The sequence below is a fragment of the Diachasmimorpha longicaudata genome, chromosome 17, assembly GCF_034640455.1.
Source record: "Diachasmimorpha longicaudata isolate KC_UGA_2023 chromosome 17, iyDiaLong2, whole genome shotgun sequence".
Lineage (NCBI taxonomy): Eukaryota > Metazoa > Arthropoda > Insecta > Hymenoptera > Braconidae > Diachasmimorpha > Diachasmimorpha longicaudata.
In genome coordinates, this window is record NC_087241.1 from 3,356,180 (window position 1) to 3,373,946 (window position 17,767).

General features: G+C 38.6%; 3 protein-coding genes across 7 annotated transcripts in view; 1 reads left to right on the forward strand and 2 right to left on the reverse strand.

Annotated features, from left to right (window-relative positions):
• Nucleotides 1-11,066, reverse strand: part of Orb2 (orb2) — a 101,293-nt gene extending 90,227 nt beyond the window's left edge. For all 4 annotated transcript variants that reach the window (XR_010300363.1, XR_010300361.1, XR_010300362.1 and 1 more), the window contains exon 1: nucleotides 7,655-11,066. Coding sequence is in view for 1 of the 4 variants with exons in the window: in XM_064136093.1 (XP_063992163.1) it covers nucleotides 7,655-8,647 (993 nt within the window). In the remaining 3 variants the exon portion in view is untranslated. The remainder of the gene's footprint in view (nucleotides 1-7,654) is intronic.
• A 760-nt stretch (nucleotides 11,067-11,826) lies between these two features.
• Nucleotides 11,827-16,709, forward strand: LOC135170350 (uncharacterized). Of its 2 annotated transcripts, XM_064136085.1 has the most exons (7): nucleotides 11,827-12,253; nucleotides 12,337-12,622; nucleotides 13,026-13,195; nucleotides 13,498-14,084; nucleotides 14,222-14,581; nucleotides 14,798-15,511; nucleotides 15,883-16,709. In XM_064136085.1, exons 2-7 carry the CDS (start codon nucleotides 12,498-12,500, stop codon nucleotides 16,591-16,593), a joined length of 2,667 nt encoding a protein of 888 aa, XP_063992155.1. In that variant the 5' UTR covers nucleotides 11,827-12,253; nucleotides 12,337-12,497; the 3' UTR covers nucleotides 16,594-16,709. The 2 variants fall into 2 exon arrangements, with proteins under 2 accessions (XP_063992155.1, XP_063992154.1); XM_064136084.1 differs by having other exon boundaries at nucleotides 11,827-12,622.
• Nucleotides 16,611-17,676, reverse strand: Lsm1 (Like Sm 1). Its single transcript, XM_064136138.1, has 3 exons — nucleotides 17,534-17,676; nucleotides 17,225-17,409; nucleotides 16,611-17,068 (listed from the first exon to the last, which is right to left on the reverse strand). The coding sequence occupies exons 1-3, from the start codon at nucleotides 17,577-17,579 to the stop codon at nucleotides 16,895-16,897; spliced, it is 405 nt and encodes a 134-aa protein (XP_063992208.1). The 5' UTR covers nucleotides 17,580-17,676; the 3' UTR covers nucleotides 16,611-16,894.
• Between the last annotated feature and the right edge of the window lie 91 nt (nucleotides 17,677-17,767).

Genomic DNA, 17,767 nt, shown 5'->3' on the forward strand with positions numbered 1-17,767 from the left:
GAACACTGAGGTGTCCACGTCACTTGGCTGAGATACGAACTCCGTCAATTCGACGTCTCTTGTTCAACCATCGGACTTAGATGCTCACTCTAAATTCAGAATGGTCTAGATAAAAAATAACACTCGCGTGTCTTGCACGCGTAATGACGTGCTTTCCACTCATTCTGGCCCAAACATCCCCCGTCCACTCGGCCCATGGTCAATGAATGTGTTTGTCGATGTGGGGTTGAGTCATTCACGGGGTACACCGGCTAATGACCGCAGAATTACATTCACCCGTGGTAGCATTACGTCTGAATTAACATGATGTAATCGTAAATCTGATGATCTTATCGACCGACCAATGTTAATTACAACTTTTGTCTTCACGCGGGGAACGACAAGGGAAAATTAATCAAAGTCGGATAATTTTTTTTTTTGTTGAAATATTTCGTCTGCGGAGGGCATTCTTATCTTTGGAAATGAATTATTCACTGTTATTACTGTTGGGATTTAATTAATCTGGAGGAGCAATGGGCTTTGTGGATTTGATTGGAATGTCAAGTACAATAAAATGAGAGGAAGTAAAAAATTTTAAAGGATAATTTTAAAAATTCAGGGACATTCCAGGGAATTTTCCTCAATACAAATTCTCAAGCTCTCAAGCATTGAAAATTTGGGGGGAAATTCCTCTTCGTGTAAAATTGACAACCAAAATGTATTGGGTCAACCGAGAAAAGGGAGGATATTTATCTCGAAGATCAAGCTGAGGGATAAAATTGGAGTGACCTAAGGGAAAATGCAAAGTAGATATTAATCGTTGGGTGTCATGATTGATTACTTTCCTTTCCTCGGTTCAATACATATTCAGATGCCGGATCAACCGAGGTATTTGCATATCCATTTTAAGAGAGGAATTAGTCAATGAAGCAGCTAGAATTATTCATAAAGTTGGGTATGACCCGACAACATGGGGCGACGCTCCGAAAATTCGTGGAATCATGGGCATTCATCGAAAAAATTCTCTCGAACCAAATATGTACTCTACTTGGATATAAGAATAGACTCATGCGTCTATTCTATTCAAGATAGAGCAGAGCGAGGTGGAATAAGATAGCGGAGAAGGTTTCCAATGACAATTTCTTTTCTCTTCAATTTTATAATTCCAAAAAATCGAGAGAAAGATAAAAAATTCATCAATTTTTCACACTCATTCAATCGAGCAGAATTTAATTAATATAATTTGATTAATGAACTGTGAATGATAAGATTTTATTCCTCAAATTTTTCCGATGTTCAATTCTCTAATTTTGAGGAAAAACTGATGAAGAAATTAACGAAAATATATTTCCAAACAATTACGAGAGTTTGCAGTACATAATAATTAATTCTCGCTATGAAAATTAGGTTTCCTAGAATTGAGGAAATATATCAAGTCAATGATTTATTTGCAGATGTAATAAAAAATATAAAATCAAATCTGTCGTGAATGTCGTTGAATGCCAATGATTCGTTGAATTTTTAGTTTCACATTTTAGTTTAAAAATTCAACGATTCTAAATACGCAGGTCGAAAATATTTGGATATCCCCAAGAATATTCGTTTCTCATATTGACAGAGCTGGCATGATTGTGGAAATTTAAAGAGAATTCAGGGAATATTACGCATTCCACCGGCTATCTATCTAGCACTCAAACGCAGAAAGGGAAATACGATGTGGGGCACCCACTCTGGTTAGTGGAAGAGCAATGGTATATGCGCATCCAGATTCTAACTGAGAGAGGCGACAGAACGCATACCTAGGGCGTGCCTGATAATCCGGGAGAAGCAATCTGGTTATGTTTTATCAGCGGTTGAATGACACTCTGAAAAATCAACAATGATGGTATAGTGAATCGAGCCGAAAGTGAGAATTACTGAGACGAACGAACGCACTAATCAAATGAAAAAATATTAGTTGTTATGTCAGGATATGGGCTGATAAGGGCTAGGGGGAAGGGGAACAACATGTAACAGCCCAAGAGGGTATATATATAGTCGATAAATAATAATAATCTTAGTTGTTGCATTTTTTTGTTAGTAAAATGGAAAAAAATGATTTTTTGCAGGAAATATGCCCAATAAATGTTTTGTGTAGTGTTTTGACCTGGAAATTTAAAAAAAATGAATAAACCTTTTTCTTGGTCTCACTGGGCACATCAATTTCTTAGTAAAAAAATTTCTCGGTCGATTTTGATTCTTAAACATGACAAAATCATGAAAGATTTAAATTTCTTCCAAAGGTTTCTGGAAGATGTTGGATAAAAATTTATCTGGTAATTTCCCAGTTTCTTTTAGTTATTGTTATTGAATTTTTTTCTCATCGTGACGCTCGTCCATAACAGGGGATTGTAACATCCAGACGAAAACGAGAAGCATTAAAATTACGCTGGATCCAGCAACGTAGGAAACGGAGAAAAATACCGAAGGAAACTCTTGAGACGCTGCAGGGAATGTACAGTGAAAATGTGATGTGCATAAGGGAGGAATATAAAAGTGCATGCGATGTTCTGCACTGCCTGCGGAAACGTGGCAAATGTTTCTTTCTTTTATGTGCCAGTGGTGTATTGCACCAGCGTCGTTGTACTTGGTAACAATGAGACGAGAAATAATTATGTGACGCCGGTACAGAAGTCGCGTTAAGAATTCAGCGACGCGTGTGTAGGTGAAAATTCCTTAGTTGGAGCTGAAGTCATTAAAAGAATTGAAGTACAAGAAATATTGTAACTGTGAATGGACCCGACTTGCTTTCAGATCGCGAGCTATTTTTTTTTTTAATCACTGGGGTGAGAAGTTTTTCACGCGATATTGAGAACTATTTATGACCAATTAACTGATGATGAGTTATTTTGGCGATAAAAAATCGAGGCCCTAAGGAAAGTTATTATTATTTTGTGCTGAAACCGATACTTTAGTCGTCTCAATTAATTGTTTCGTAATTATTTTTGGTCTTAAAAAAAATTAAATGATGACCTCATCAAACCGAATGAAAATTTCTGTCTTTAATCAGCTAAATAATTTTTTTTTATGTTTAATTAGATGGATATTTTCTAAAAAATGAGGGAACTATTTATCTGCAAGGGTTAAATCACCCTTTGATGTAAAAATATAATTTCTTCGGAATAAATAAATTCGTAGTTTCATTTATTAAAAAAAAAATCGCTTTAAACCCTCGATTTACGACCTATTCCACCATAAAATTGTACATAATTATTTGTTATTACCTATACTGCACCTCTAGTTATATTATTTTCAATAACTCCGGACGATTACAATCATTCATAAAAAAAACTTGGAGATAACTGTAAAAATAATCGATTCTCTAACGACTGACTTTGACTCTAGAAACGTCAAATTGTTCGAAAGAGCTTCCACGACTGCCCCAAAGTCATCAAAACCTCATTTATTCCGTCCCCCACTGAAATTAACGATCTAATGAAAATTTCATAGCACTTCGTAAAATAAAACTACCAAATCCATTCGCGAATCGAATAAGAAGGAGTGATATCGTCTAATTGAATGAACTAAAAATCGATTGTTGTGTATGTTTTTCTATGTATCGAGGGCGGCACTTCGTCCACCATCAACTAGAGCTCGCGACGCTATAAAATGTGCCCCTCTCCCTCCACGAGTTATAAAATTTTACGATTTTTTTCCTCCATAAACGGCCCGAGTGGGTAAATTCTGAACTCCAGTTGCACTATATAAATCGCCTATGGGTTTTCCACGGTATTCCACCAATTTTCCGTTCGTCGATCATGGAAGAAAATACCCAACCAGCCAGTCCCTTCCAAAGTGGATCAAGCGACGACCCCCTGTTCCGGTGAGAAGGACTCGCTACGTTATCATTTACGCGACAGAATTCACCCCTGTGCGCTACCTACAAAACTATTATTTTTTATTTCCCCATGTCCACCCTCTCCGTTTTTTAAATTTTGTTCCCCTCCCCTGTGGGGCCATGGGACCCAATTCGTCTCCAACTGTGCTGCATTTGCACGACTGTTATGTCGACAATTTTATTCTATATTTTATATTTTCTTATATATAAGAATAATCAGCAGAATTGTTAATTCAATATTACTGCTGTTAATTGTAATATTTAATTGATTTTTCCAATTTAATTGTTTGTGTTTATTTATCAGTAGGGATATCTGAAGATGTAATGTATGTAATTATTTATATTTTAAACTTTTGTAAGCTCAGAAAAAAAATTACTTTTCAAACTTTCACATGACATTTTCATTCAAATAATTTATTATTCACTTTTATATAAAAATAAAAAGTTGGAAATAATAATTGTCAATTAAATGTAATTTGAATGCCAATGTAACTTCGATTGGGTCCAGAAATTTAATGTGAATATGCAAAAAACACTGAAATTCCACCAACATCTGCACCTGAGGCACAACGAAATGTAAATAATAAAGCACTCAGGGTTCAATGACCCGAAAAAAGTGACACGAAGGCGTAACATTACCGAAATATGTATGTTTTACTCCAATTCCCGGGGACCCTCTCAATCTTCTTCGGCGCCCCTCACACCCTACGGGAGTCGCACAATCTCTACTTATGTTACGACATAACTCGCAGTCCGATCGCCCGAGGGACAAATTTGTATTATTCCTCTGTGTACTATGTCAGCTTTTTTTTTGTTACTCCCTTTGTTGTTAACCTTCACAATCAAATGAGAGGGACAATGGATGTTTACAAAGGGAAACTCGTGTCGAGCCGCACTGCAGAATGCAGCAGAACACTGCGGTCTCGGCCTATTTTCGTTGTAGGGTATTCTTGGACGAGCCTCAAGGATCGATAGCACTTTTTTAAATTTTTGGTTTTACTGCTAAGATAGAGAAAATTTCCGTCGCTGGAGGATTAAATTCCAGAGGGATGATGATTGGAGTTTTCTTGGGGAGAGAAACATTCGGCGCCATTTAGAAGGAAAAATTATCAATTTGTAAATTTCGCGGAAAAATGTATCGAATTTAAATTTTGGGAAGTCTGATCATTTTCGAGGAATAATTCAATTGTAATTGACAATCAGTTTTTAATTTGTCATGACGGACTTTCATGCGATTTTAGATAATTTGAACTTCCAGTCTTAAATTTTTAATTTAAGATTTAATTTTTACTGAAATGTTTAGATTTTTTTTTAATTCTCAGAATAAAAAAATAAAATTAATAGATTTTATTGAAATTAAATAACAGAATTCTTTTAAATTCTATTTTTGTGATTTCGAATATTCGAAGTGAAATCCAAACGCAGGAAAATCCGCCCAAATATCCAAAAAAGTATTAAATTCTTTAAAATCGAGGAATTCAAATTTTTTCCAGAATTTCTAAAGACAACTCCCCTCCATGTAACTAAAAAAAACACGAAAAAAATAAAATCCACGACTTCTCACCAAATAAACCCCCAAAACTCTCGCCCACCCATATTCCCCCTTAATTACAAAGACTCTCGGTAGATTTACCAAGGGGAATTGTACACGAGGTTAATTAAAGGGGAGTGCACGTCTGAGATAAGAAAGTACTACGTCTATGCGTGCGTTCGCTGGTCTAATTGTTCAACGATATCGATAAAACGAACGCACCACAAGTTCACCCTCTTTTTCCATTTTCCCTTGGTATAATGCATTCACGAAGGGTCCCTAAGATGGGATCGATAAATACCCACTGAAGAAAGTGAATAAAAAAAAGGGGGAGAAATCCGAGTCAACGGAGAGACGTTGTAAAATAAAAGGTGGAATGAGTATAAAGATCATCGCAACAGCATCGCAATACACTCTTGCCATTTCGTTCGGTCGGTATGCAAGGCCTATTTTCGTATCGTGGCCAAAATAGCTGAGCTTAAACTTCTACTAGACACACACACATCGACGAATGAAGATTGTAATACAGTGTGGTCCAACAAAACAGGATGGAAAATGAGAATTGGGTCAGAAGTCGAAGACGAAAGATGCTGCACTACTGACGAATTTTTCAATGCTCTTCGCTGTCATTTTTTTAAATAAATGAATAAGTTGTACATACATAATATATGCAGATATATGCTCTATATATATAGAAATATAAGCATGAATTTTTATGTTTATGTAGATTTTTTAGTTTAATTTTTTTTAATTTATAGTCCCAACGAGTTAAAAGTGAATTATCTACTTCATAAATTAAAATATAGTTTTCTTAATTGATTGACATTATATTTATATAAATTAATTTGATAATAAACAAATAAAGTAGTAAATAATAATTAATGAATGTCTTTATTATTTATGAATGTCTAGACTTGGAGGTGCGTCAAAATAACTTGAATTTTTTTTCAAGAGATTGATTCTAATTAAATTCGTAAAAATTAGAAAATTATAATGTATAAAATTTTGATCATTCAGCTATCAATATCTGCATATATGTATGTATATATAGACCACCATAAAATGGTCCATCTAAAATTTCGAACAAGTTCGAGGAAGTAGTTCATGAAGAGGAACGATAATCTGAAAAAATCAGCTGTTCTTCCTCCATTTTCGTCCCAATTTTAACGAGCATTCCAGACCCTGACGATAACTCATCCTCCGAGTGGTGCAATGACACCAAAACGACGCATTTGTCAAATGGTAAATACGAAGCTTCATTTCTAAAATTAAATCGTGTAGAAGTACGTTGCATAAGTATCAGTCTCATCTTCACGCACGCGAAGAATGACTGGGATGGAGGCGACAAATGTTACTGAACTATTCCACTATGTTCTGAATAGATTTCTGATGGAGGGCACGAAGTTCGCTTCGGCAGCATTGAACAGAGCTGATCGTAGAGTAGAATTAGCGAACAAGAAAAATTCAGGGTGACAGAATTTTCAAGATGAAAATATCATGAAAAAGCACCTAAAATTAATTTCTTCTTCACGCCTTCTCCAGTATCCCAGGAAGGTCTTTTCTGACTTCATCGGGGACCTTCCTGACTACGTCATTGTTCTTCCTACTCTCTCAACAATTCTTCTAAATTTAATTGCGAACTTGATTAAATTGGGAGAAAATTATTCAGCAAAATGTGGTCATTCGTCGGTCTTAATTAAAATCCTGCCTGGAAAAATTTTTGCCTGCCGAGTATCTTGTAGAAATCTTCAGATGAATCCTCAAAAGATCTTCAAAGAATATCTCTGGTGAGCCAAAAATATTCTTTGAAAGATTTTCAGAAGCTCATCAGGCGTTTTTTGAGAATATTTTCTAAAGTAAAATTCAGAACATCTGAAAAAAAATCTTGAATCTTTTAAGAAATATTTTTGAGTCACCGGAGACATCTTCTCAAGATTTCTGGAAGATCTTCAGTCGAAAAAAAATTTCTAACGCAGGATCTTCATGAATGACTAGTGACTGAATCATTTTCAATCGTAAATTCAGTGACTGACATTTAAAAATATCAACGTTTGGTCCGTCTAAGGTCTCCTTCGACATTCGAAAGTAATTAAATTCAAGTTCAAATCGATTTTCATTCCGATATTGGCAATATTTTGGCGCAGGGAATACCCTCCCTCACCTGCAAAAAGTTGCGGATAAAATAACGTGCCCCACCAATTCAGTCCTAATTATCCCAAAATCCATACAAATCAATATATCTCCCCCTCATCCAATCAATAGAATACCTGCTGATAAGGCGACAGCTGTAGTAAATCCCGTTCTTCAGCGGCGGTAACTTCAAAAGTCGGTGTAGGCTGCGGTGGATAAAGATTTCCCTTTCCCGGATAAGAAGTGCTGCGTCGAAATTTGATGGGACTGATATTAGACGGATGAGGTGGATTCTGTCCCGGATGTCCTGGAAACGTTGGACTCGGTTTTCTCCCCTGCAACCCAGCAGCAGCAGCAACCGCAGCTGCATGAAGTGACGAATGCAGGGGTGGTAAATTCGGTACAGATCTTCCCCGGCTCCACGGTGACAATGCTGGACTAGCAGCAGTCTGAGGACCACTGCCCCACTGCTGTGGTCCCTGTGGACCACCAGACCACGCAGCATAACCCTTTCCCTGAAGATAAACACCAGGATGTGTGCCCGGTTGCTGTTGTCCCTGCTGATTCGGTCCCTGTTGTTGCTGCGACACATTCTGCTGTCCAACCTGAATCCCATGTCTCACACCACCAGCTGTACTACCACCATGTTGAAAATTATGGCTGGCAGTGATAGCACGTCTAGCACCAGAGCCAGCAAACAATCCAGCTGGTCCACCAGTGGGAAAATTTTGAAATGTCGCTATTGAACCATTGACAGGCAGCGCATGAAGTCCACTGTCCTCTGGTACAGCTGCCCATAGTGATGGCACACGAACAGGATCAGTGAATCCCTGAAGACTCGGCGTTGTACCACACGTTGTTAAATCTTTATCCATTGACGATGGTGTTGATATTGCTATTGCAATACTCTCAGCCTCAGTATCCTTAGATTTATCCTGACCCGACGTCACCACTGAATCCAATCCACCTGGTGACAGTGGCGCTGGTTTAGCAGTATTCTGCTTTTCAATCAACAAATCGTCCTGCATAGCTACAATCTGATTGTTCAACAGTGATGCACTTGATGTAGATGACACACTGGATCCTGTCAATCCACTCGTCGTGAATAAACTACCAACAAAGTCACCCATATACCAGCACTTGATGCCCTGTACTACAGATATTCGATGGCCTCGCTGGTGGATTTCACCCTTTGATGGATTTATTTATGATTCAGGGGCGAGGGGGAGGAGAGAAAGAGAGAGAGAGAGAGGGGGGAAAGGAGTGATAAACTGTGGATGTACCACTCAGTCCTCACTGTCGACCTTAACGTCGTCAATGTCCACAAGCAGAACACGCGAGCGCCCTATCGATCCTCACTTTCATCAAGACACGAAAACACGGAAGACAACTCTGTCTTTTCTACTCTATAGTTTTTTCAATAATTATGTATTTTTATCCTGTTTATTTCAGTTGTCTGTAGTTCACAGACTTTCTCCATGTGTGGAAAAAACATTTGTCCATTAACTGGTGATTATTCACATGAAAATATTGACACCTGACGATGTGAACACTCGCCAGAGAACGACCGAGCAGTTCACTGACATTTTATTAAAAATTAAAATTAAATCATCGACTGATAATCCACCAATTTTCAACTTTTTAAAAACAACCCTTCGATCTTCTCCACCCCCACCCCCCACCCCCCAAAACAAAACCGTGCTACGACTGACCCAAACCGTAGGATCAATTGCTTAACACCGAGGAGTATTACGATGACACCCCACCAGTGCACAATATCCTCAAAACGTATTAATCCTGCGTCACTCGCGTCTTAAACGCCGCTACACTGGCCTCACACACGCGAACAAACGATGAATAAAAATTATTAACTCACAATTCAAGCACCAAGTCCATGACTTTTTTATTCCACAATTTTTACTCGTCTGCCTACACGTTGCACATTTATGTAATACACAATTGACCGAGAGAATCGCGAATTAAATGCCCACGAGTGCTACGTAATACCCGACAACTCTGTCACTTCCGTCTGCCCAAATCACGGCCAAACTCCTTGATGGGTACGAAAAAAAAAATAATAATAATTCACCCCTATTTTTTTTCACTCAACTCGAGCGGCAATAATTCATACCGTATTACACCTTCAGTCGAATGTTTAGTAAGCACCACGTATCGCAATGCGATAGGCCCCTCCCCACAGTGCACAACACGTTTGATTTTTTTTTTTCCGTGCAAATGATTCGCGATTTTTCAGTGATGAAAAAAAAAAAACCCTCGGCCTCGAGTCAATGATATTTCCACGAATTTCCACTGGACAATTCAACCCTCCGGGGGATGATGGGGTAGGAAAAAAAACTAGACTGACGTGCACAGAACTGGTGAAATCGCTCGATAATCGAACATTTCTTCACGACTTCAATAATTAATATAAAAACGTGGGGCCAATGCGGACTGTATTATCCTAATTGTCGTGCGTTTTTTGCTGGTGAATATTTTTTTGAACACTTGTATGTGCTGGCCCCGTACCGGCCTGTGTATGTCTCCACGTAGACCGGTGCGCACAACTTGTCCTCCGTTAGTTCCCTTCTGTTAACGTAACCCCCCGCTTCTGATGGATTTCTCGTCCTGTACCGTTGCTTACTCCCGCTGGTAGATATTTCGTGCGCCGTCGCCGTAGTTATAACCCCAACAGTATCATCCACTGGGTATCACGCACGCGCCCCGTTGCTCTCAACAACCCTGGGATATACAATTCAACTTGCGCCATCCACCGACGATTGTTCGCGTTTTGTTCGAAATTTTTTTCCTCGATTCAAATGAAACTAAAAAAAAAAATTTATTTTCAGTTCAATTGCAGAATATTTTTCGGTGCTTTTATCATCGGTATTTTCGATTTTTCTCGATCGTGCTACACTATCGGATAGACTACGAACGACTTACGTACGCGAGACACGACTCGGTCGCACTAAACCGTTGCGTAATCGTCATGATAAGAGCCCGAAGGCTGACGAGCACACGCGCCTATATAAAACCGTCGACAATACGATCCGCTACTCAAGTCACTGTTGTATTAATATACATATATGTATCTGCTGTCTGAGGATATGCGCGGGGAGAAAAAAGGGATCTCGGAGACAGGGTCATCGGTACCGCGTTGCTAATGCATTCGATGTCCACCTATGCAACTCGTCTCCGTTGAAGGGAGGGGGAGAGGAGGAGTTTTTTTATTTCTTTTCATTTTGCAGATTTTTTTTTTCTCTGTGACGTTGTCGCTTTTTACTGGCCTACGGTTTACTGTGTCTACGGTCACCTCGACCTACATATTGATCGTTCGGGTAAACGCACACTGCGCTAAAATTGGAGCAGTTAATGCACAATCGACGTGTGAGTGACACAATAGGAATTGAATGGATTACACTCGGTTGATTATCATAACGATTAGAATGAGTTTTTTAATTGAATTATGGGAGATTCAGGTCACTGTGGGTAATTGGGGTTTTTATGGGATTATTTATAGACGGTGATCGGGGGGTTTTGAGAGAGGGGGAGGTGGGTGGCGGTTTTTATGTCATGATGGGGGAACCGGTAATTTGAAGGTGTGAATTTATCACGAATTGACGCAGTGAAAAAGTTTGTTTGAAAATATGTTATTTCTGGTTGAAATATTTTCAGTTTTTGGAGAAATTGACGAATAAAAAATTAGCGTATTTGTGCAAAAATAGGGATTATATGCTCAATATGGGACTGATTCAATGTTTGAGGGAAATAAAATTAATTTTATGGAGAAACAAAAAGTGCACTGCACCTTTGAATAATTTTGTCTGAATTTTCCCCGGAAATTTTGGTTGTGCCCCCACTCTCCTGAAGTTTCAGAATATTTTAGTACTGAAAATTCAGAATTTTATGAGAGAATCGGATAGAACTGTAAATTTCGGTTAGATTTTTGACTGGGCACTAACAGAAAATAGAGAAATTCTGGTAAATAATCTTCCAATTGGAGGAGAGTGATACTCAATCCGATTTAGATCGGAACAAATCATCAAATGTTCGATTTTTTCATTATTAAATACCATCGTATGCATAAATTATATATCAAATATTTATGCATACATGCCGATGCACCTGTAAACAACCATTCCAATATGGCCGACCGACGCCATGCATTAAAATCATCATCAGCATTTTCTAATAAAAAAAATATTTCTGAATAATAAATACGTTGGTCCATCTTCTGCTTACTGTCCATCTCCTGAAGAACCGCTCCACACTGCAGCTTTTCTCCATTATACATCATCTACTCCTGGATTACCTCTTTGGTACTCTTCCCTTTCAGTTTCAATCTCCTTTGTCTCACACAATGGTCATTGTCGAACCCACAATGACTTTTTCGATGTCTCTCACCCATGTTGTCAATTACTTAGCGTTCCTCGTTCCTCAAGAGTTACTTCAGAGGTACCAGCCTCCTGGTGCTACTGGAGCTATCAGTCTCCTGGTGTATATAGTTATCCTTCTCCTGCAGGAGTCCTTAACAATCTGACTTCGTCAACACATCGTAAAACAGCCGAATGCGCCCAACAAAAACCGGTACGCGACTGCCTCATGCGTCCACCCAGGTGGCACCAACGTCGACCAATGGCGCCACCCCTCCGCGATCACGTGATAAACAGTTGTACAAGTGTCTGTGGATGTCAGCTGCACTGCGGACCGGGGTTAACAGATAAATACGTAGTTTTTAGGTGGAAAAAATGACATTTTTTGACACAAGTCATGACTAAAACTATTGCAAAACACGTGAATTAATTTTTAATAATTCGTGCAGGGGGAAATCGACTGTGATAACTGTATTTCACATGTTTCATATCAATCAGCACATAACCGTCATGTCGAGCGTGGTTACACACATATGTATACGTGATATTTGAAATGATGTTGCGAGATTTGGCCTTTTGATTAATCAGTGGGCTTCGTGACATTGTGAATATGGAGGACTTTAATGAGGGAGTGGACGGCAAACTCGCCTCCAGAATGCGAAAAGTTAATCCTGAACAATTTTTGACACTCGTTAAAATGCATCTGTCCTTCGAACTGGATATCAACACCGAGGAGTAAGTACCAGAATTTTTTTTGATATTTTTCTCACATCTTCTAGATTTAATTTTTCATTACTTTTGGGCCAAATTTATTGACACTGGTACTTAATAATTTATTGATAAAACCAACAGAATTTTTTTTTATAGATGACTTATTCCGGTGAATTTTTTCTCTGTATATTTTGTAGACTCAATTTTTTAGAGATTAACTGAAAGATTTTACTTTACTGCTCATTTTGATTGAAGTACTCAACTAATTAATTATCTATGTGAAGATGCTGTTGACTTTTCCCTGGACTTTCTCATCATAAAGATAAATTAATGGTCGAGGGAATCTGTCGTCTCGAATATTTTATTTCTCTAATTTTGAGTTGAACTTGACACTGAAATTAATCAAACATTGTTTGTCCTGTCCAAGTAATGATGCCGTCACCGAAAAAACCAAGGATAAAAAATGGGGATTCCTGAGTTTCTCCAAAAAACCAAAATCATTGATGAATTTGCAACAGAAGGGCGAGAGTACTGCCTTAACCAGTGAAGGCATAAGTCAGGTTAAGCAGCTAATGGAATATCTATCCAAAGAACAATGTGAGGATATACAGAATTTATTGATTTTAATTTTACTTATAGTTCCGCAGACTAGAATTATCAATAAGTCTCACATTTTTTATTAACTCCATAATATAAAAAATTATGGTTTCTGGAATCAAACTCATTTAGTGTCCTGAAAATAACCTACGGTAAATTCAGTTATTAGAATTGTGAGTTTGCTCTTCAGTCAGAATGAATTCCTGGATTTTTCTCCATCCAAAGATATAAAAAAATATATAGTCGGTTCTAAAATACAACAAATATCCAAAAAGTCATTTAATCCACCGCAATCTCCTCAGGCATTGCCCAGGAAGGAATTTTCCGGAGAACTGGCAAATTGACCCGCCAGCAGGACCTCAAAGTTGCCTTGTACCAGGGCCATCCACTGAACCTAAATGACGGACCCTACAGTGTTCACGACTGTGCCTCAGTCCTAAAGAGTTTCCTGGCGGAGCTGCCTGAGCCATTGTTGACAGAGCTGCACTATCCAGCTCACTGTCAAATCGCCGAATTGTGCAGTACAGACTCAAGCACCAACGAATCTCGCCTCCTTGGTTCTCTGCAATTACTTCTGCTCCTTCTTCTCCCTGCGAATCGAATTTTACTGAAGCATCTGCTGAAGCTTCTGCACAAGACAGCGAGTTTCGAGAGCAGCAATAAAATGAATTGCGACACATTGGCAACATTGTTTACACCTCACCTGATGTGTCCGAGAAAATTATCGCCGGAGGCACTGCACGTTAATTCACAGAATTTGTCTGGATTGGTGGCCTTCATGATCAGGAAGGGAGAAGAGCTATTTGAAATTCCCCCTAAATTGGCTACTGATATCAGGGCTTATTGGGTAGATCAGGAGAGAAAATTGCTGAGTCCTAATAAAAATGACGTGAGTTTATTTATATTTTTTTAGCTATTCAAAATATGTTTAAGATTTGTTTACTGTCAAGTTAAATTATTCACCATTACTTTTTAAATTTATTTTTCTATTCCATGAAGATTATTTGTTTTCCATTCTCATTTCAGCTGAATGAATCCATTTCGGATACAACGGGCACAGCCCACACGGTCTTCAGCTTCGTCGATCATAAATTAACAGCAAAAGCAAACTCTACTGAAGACACCCAAGCAGCCCTCGCCCAACTGTACGCCCATATCCAAGCGATGCCAGAGTCGGCGAAGAAGCGTCGTCTAGTGAAGCAATTTAACAAAGAAAATGGTCAGGGAACACCCAGACACGTGAAGCAAGTTCGAACGAAGAGCCTGGGAGACTCTATAAAAAAGCACATCTTCCAGAAAAAATTATTAGGGCATAAGAAACTAGTGGAGATAAATATTGGATTCAACATGAACAAATCCAGCAGTGAAGAAAATATTATATCATCTGTAAGTATTATTGTTCGATTTACGAGAAACAGAAACTTGTAAATCGATTGTTACTTTCAAAAAATACCATTTATTCATTTAATTTTTTCGAAAATTTTGAAACAATCCGAAAAAAATTAATCACAAGTTCTTTTACTTCTAACAAATCATTCTGTCATTTAATGACAATTTGCACGTGAATGTGACTAATTTTTTCTTATCGCACGTTGAAAACAGACCCACGAAGAATTAGCTTTGCCATCGAAGAAGTTATTCAGTAAATCTGACGATGAATTGAGTTCAGACAGTTTTACAATTGACAATGACAATCTCATGCACTCGAAGCACATGAGCAGCAGCACTGGCAGCCTAGACACATCAACAAGTATTAAAAAAACAAAAAAGACTAAGTGGAAAGACTTTGTCAGGCTGCGAGAGGCGTCTGACGACGACGAGTGCGTCAATACGTCCAAAGAGAGACTGGAGAGCTCTGGCAAAACCACAAGGAGTCTCACAACGATCAGTGAAAATGGAAAGGCTGAGGGTGAGGATTTGGAGGATGGAGCTGTCAAGGAGGACAAACAGGTGCGTCGATACAACTCCGAGCCCTGCGACATGCACAGCAATCTAGAGGTGGAGAGCCAACAATCACAGGTTAATAATTCTGATCCAGTAATATCGATGCTCCAACGACCAAAAATAGAACTGGTCTTCACTCCCAGGACGTTGGAGTCGAACTCCTCTGTTGATAAGGACCATGGCTGTCACACATCGCCAGTTGTCAAGTACAAATTCTGGAACTGTCATTCGGCCCATACATCCACACCTGCTGACATTCTCAGGCGAAATTTAGCGAATGGAGAGGCCTGTGGAGTGACACCTATCAAGAAGAATGACAAGAGCATGAGTCCTATTACTAAGAGCACTGCCAAAATGCCGAGGTCTATGCAGGTATGCATGATTGTACTAACATGCGTCGAAGAATTTTATCGGTGATCATGAGGGGGGAAAAATTCGAACCCATAATTCTCCATTCGAAAAATTCTCAACTCCAATAAATTCTAAAAATATTTTTGTCTCGATGATTTGATAAACAAGTCAATTCAATTTTCCAAGCTTCATGAGCATGAGAATGTTCCCATTTGATTTCTAGTCATTTATATTTTTCTATTAAAAGAAATAACTATTAATGGTAATTGACTAATAATAATTACTATTAATTATTAATCAATAATAGTAATATAATTTTGAATTTTTACGGCCAAAAATTCCTGAAATTTCATCACTTTCAGTTCACTGCATATCTCTAAATGATTTTCCAGGAAACAATGATGACTCCTAGATCGCGAAAACCCGTGATGATGATCTCAGGTTCAAATCTCTGCAATCTGGCGGCGATCGAAGGTGAAGCCCCCCAGAATGTCCAAATTGTGGACATTGATATTGACGATAACAGTTATGTATCGAGTCCTGAGAACGCCACAGGAGCACCAGAATGTTACCAAGACAATAAAGAAAACTACCAACGTCCTCCCTACCGTGGCCGACACTTCGTAACATCAATCGAGGATGATCAAGCTAATCAGAAGAGCACAATGTCCATAACGAGCACATTCAGGGAATATCTGCTGTCCAGGAGTGTCTTGACAGCGAGCCCTGTCGACCTCAGTTTTACATCTCGAACTGGTGATTTTGACCAGTCAGAGTCGGATTTAAATATTCTGAATGAAGAGGGTCTATCTGATAGCCTTCTTCACTGTCTCGATGGGAATAATCCGGGCTCTGACACATCTGGAATCGCCTCCAGCAGTGGCCACAGTGCCAGCAACTCTAACGATAAATTTGAGGATGGGAATATCACAGGAACAAGAAAACGAGGGACGAGCTTACAACGAAATGACTCGAAACGATCTGTCAGAGGTGGAATAGAGAGAGACGAGAGGAGACATCAATCTGCTATGCAAAAACAAATCAGTGAGTCAACTCTGAATTCAATCAAATTGAAGGATACGTTTCAAGAGACGTCATTTTGACAAAAAAAAATTGTGAATTTGATTTTTTTACGAGAATTTTTTATAAGAAACAGAAGCAATTTATACTGAATAATCATGAATTTTCCACAATAAATATTTTCTCAAATGTTAGAGAATTTCTAGTTTTATTTTTCCATCTATTGGTTACGATTTTAAACCCTCTGGCGCGGGTAGAAGTTGTGTTGCTTCATGTTGACTCTCACGATTGAACAACTTGGCAGATTTTTATGAACTAAAATAATTAATTCGCGATATTGGGAGTGGAGGCATACGAGTGGGGTCCAGAGATCACCGTCATGGGTCAGAACATATCGTCATGTCCGAGATCTGGAATATATGACAGCCCTCTCTCCTTCAGGGCTTTACTCTGCAGACGATCTTGATCTTGCTTGGATTCCTGCTCTCTTCTCTGTGCATCCAATATATCGTCCACTGATACTTCAGACAGGGGAAGATCTTTTTCCCTTTCTCTATCCTGAAATCATAATGTTCGTCACATCATTGAGAAAAAATTAGAAAAAAAATGGCCTGAGGAATTAATTGTCGAACTGTAAATTAATTTGTCTGATTCCAACACGTCATTTCTTCGGTTGTATCCCCTCCAGATGGAATATTACAAACAATAACTTACTATTTCGCCTAACAATACGACATTTTCACCCCTGACGATAAATACACCTCTGGGTATATCACCGTACTCCTTCCCCACGTGAATTCTCTCGATAGTTCTGTGCAAAACGAGATTCGCAAATTGGTCAACGCTCCTCAAGTACCCAATCAACGTTCGTCCATCCCTCAGAAGGACCATCAGCTTTTCTGAGGAAAAATATGGCGATATTTAATTATAAAACAGTCCAAAAGATTAATTAAACAACGAAATACTAAGAAATAAGGGAAAAACAGCTGTGGAGCTTCTTGGAGGCCAAGTGATGAAACTTACTGTCAAGTTCGTCAAGAAGTGATGCTGTGCCTGGCACCACGTCCATCTCTGCAGTCTTCTTGATATTCTCACAAACTTGTTAAACAATTAAAACAATTAAAACATTCTCATTCAACACGCAGAACCGGTGGCACCAGATTGAGGTTAAACTCGCATGAACGCCTAGTGTTACGTCGATAATTGTATGAACACAATTGTTTTCCGATCAACAATTTATCTGTCAGTGCATTAAAG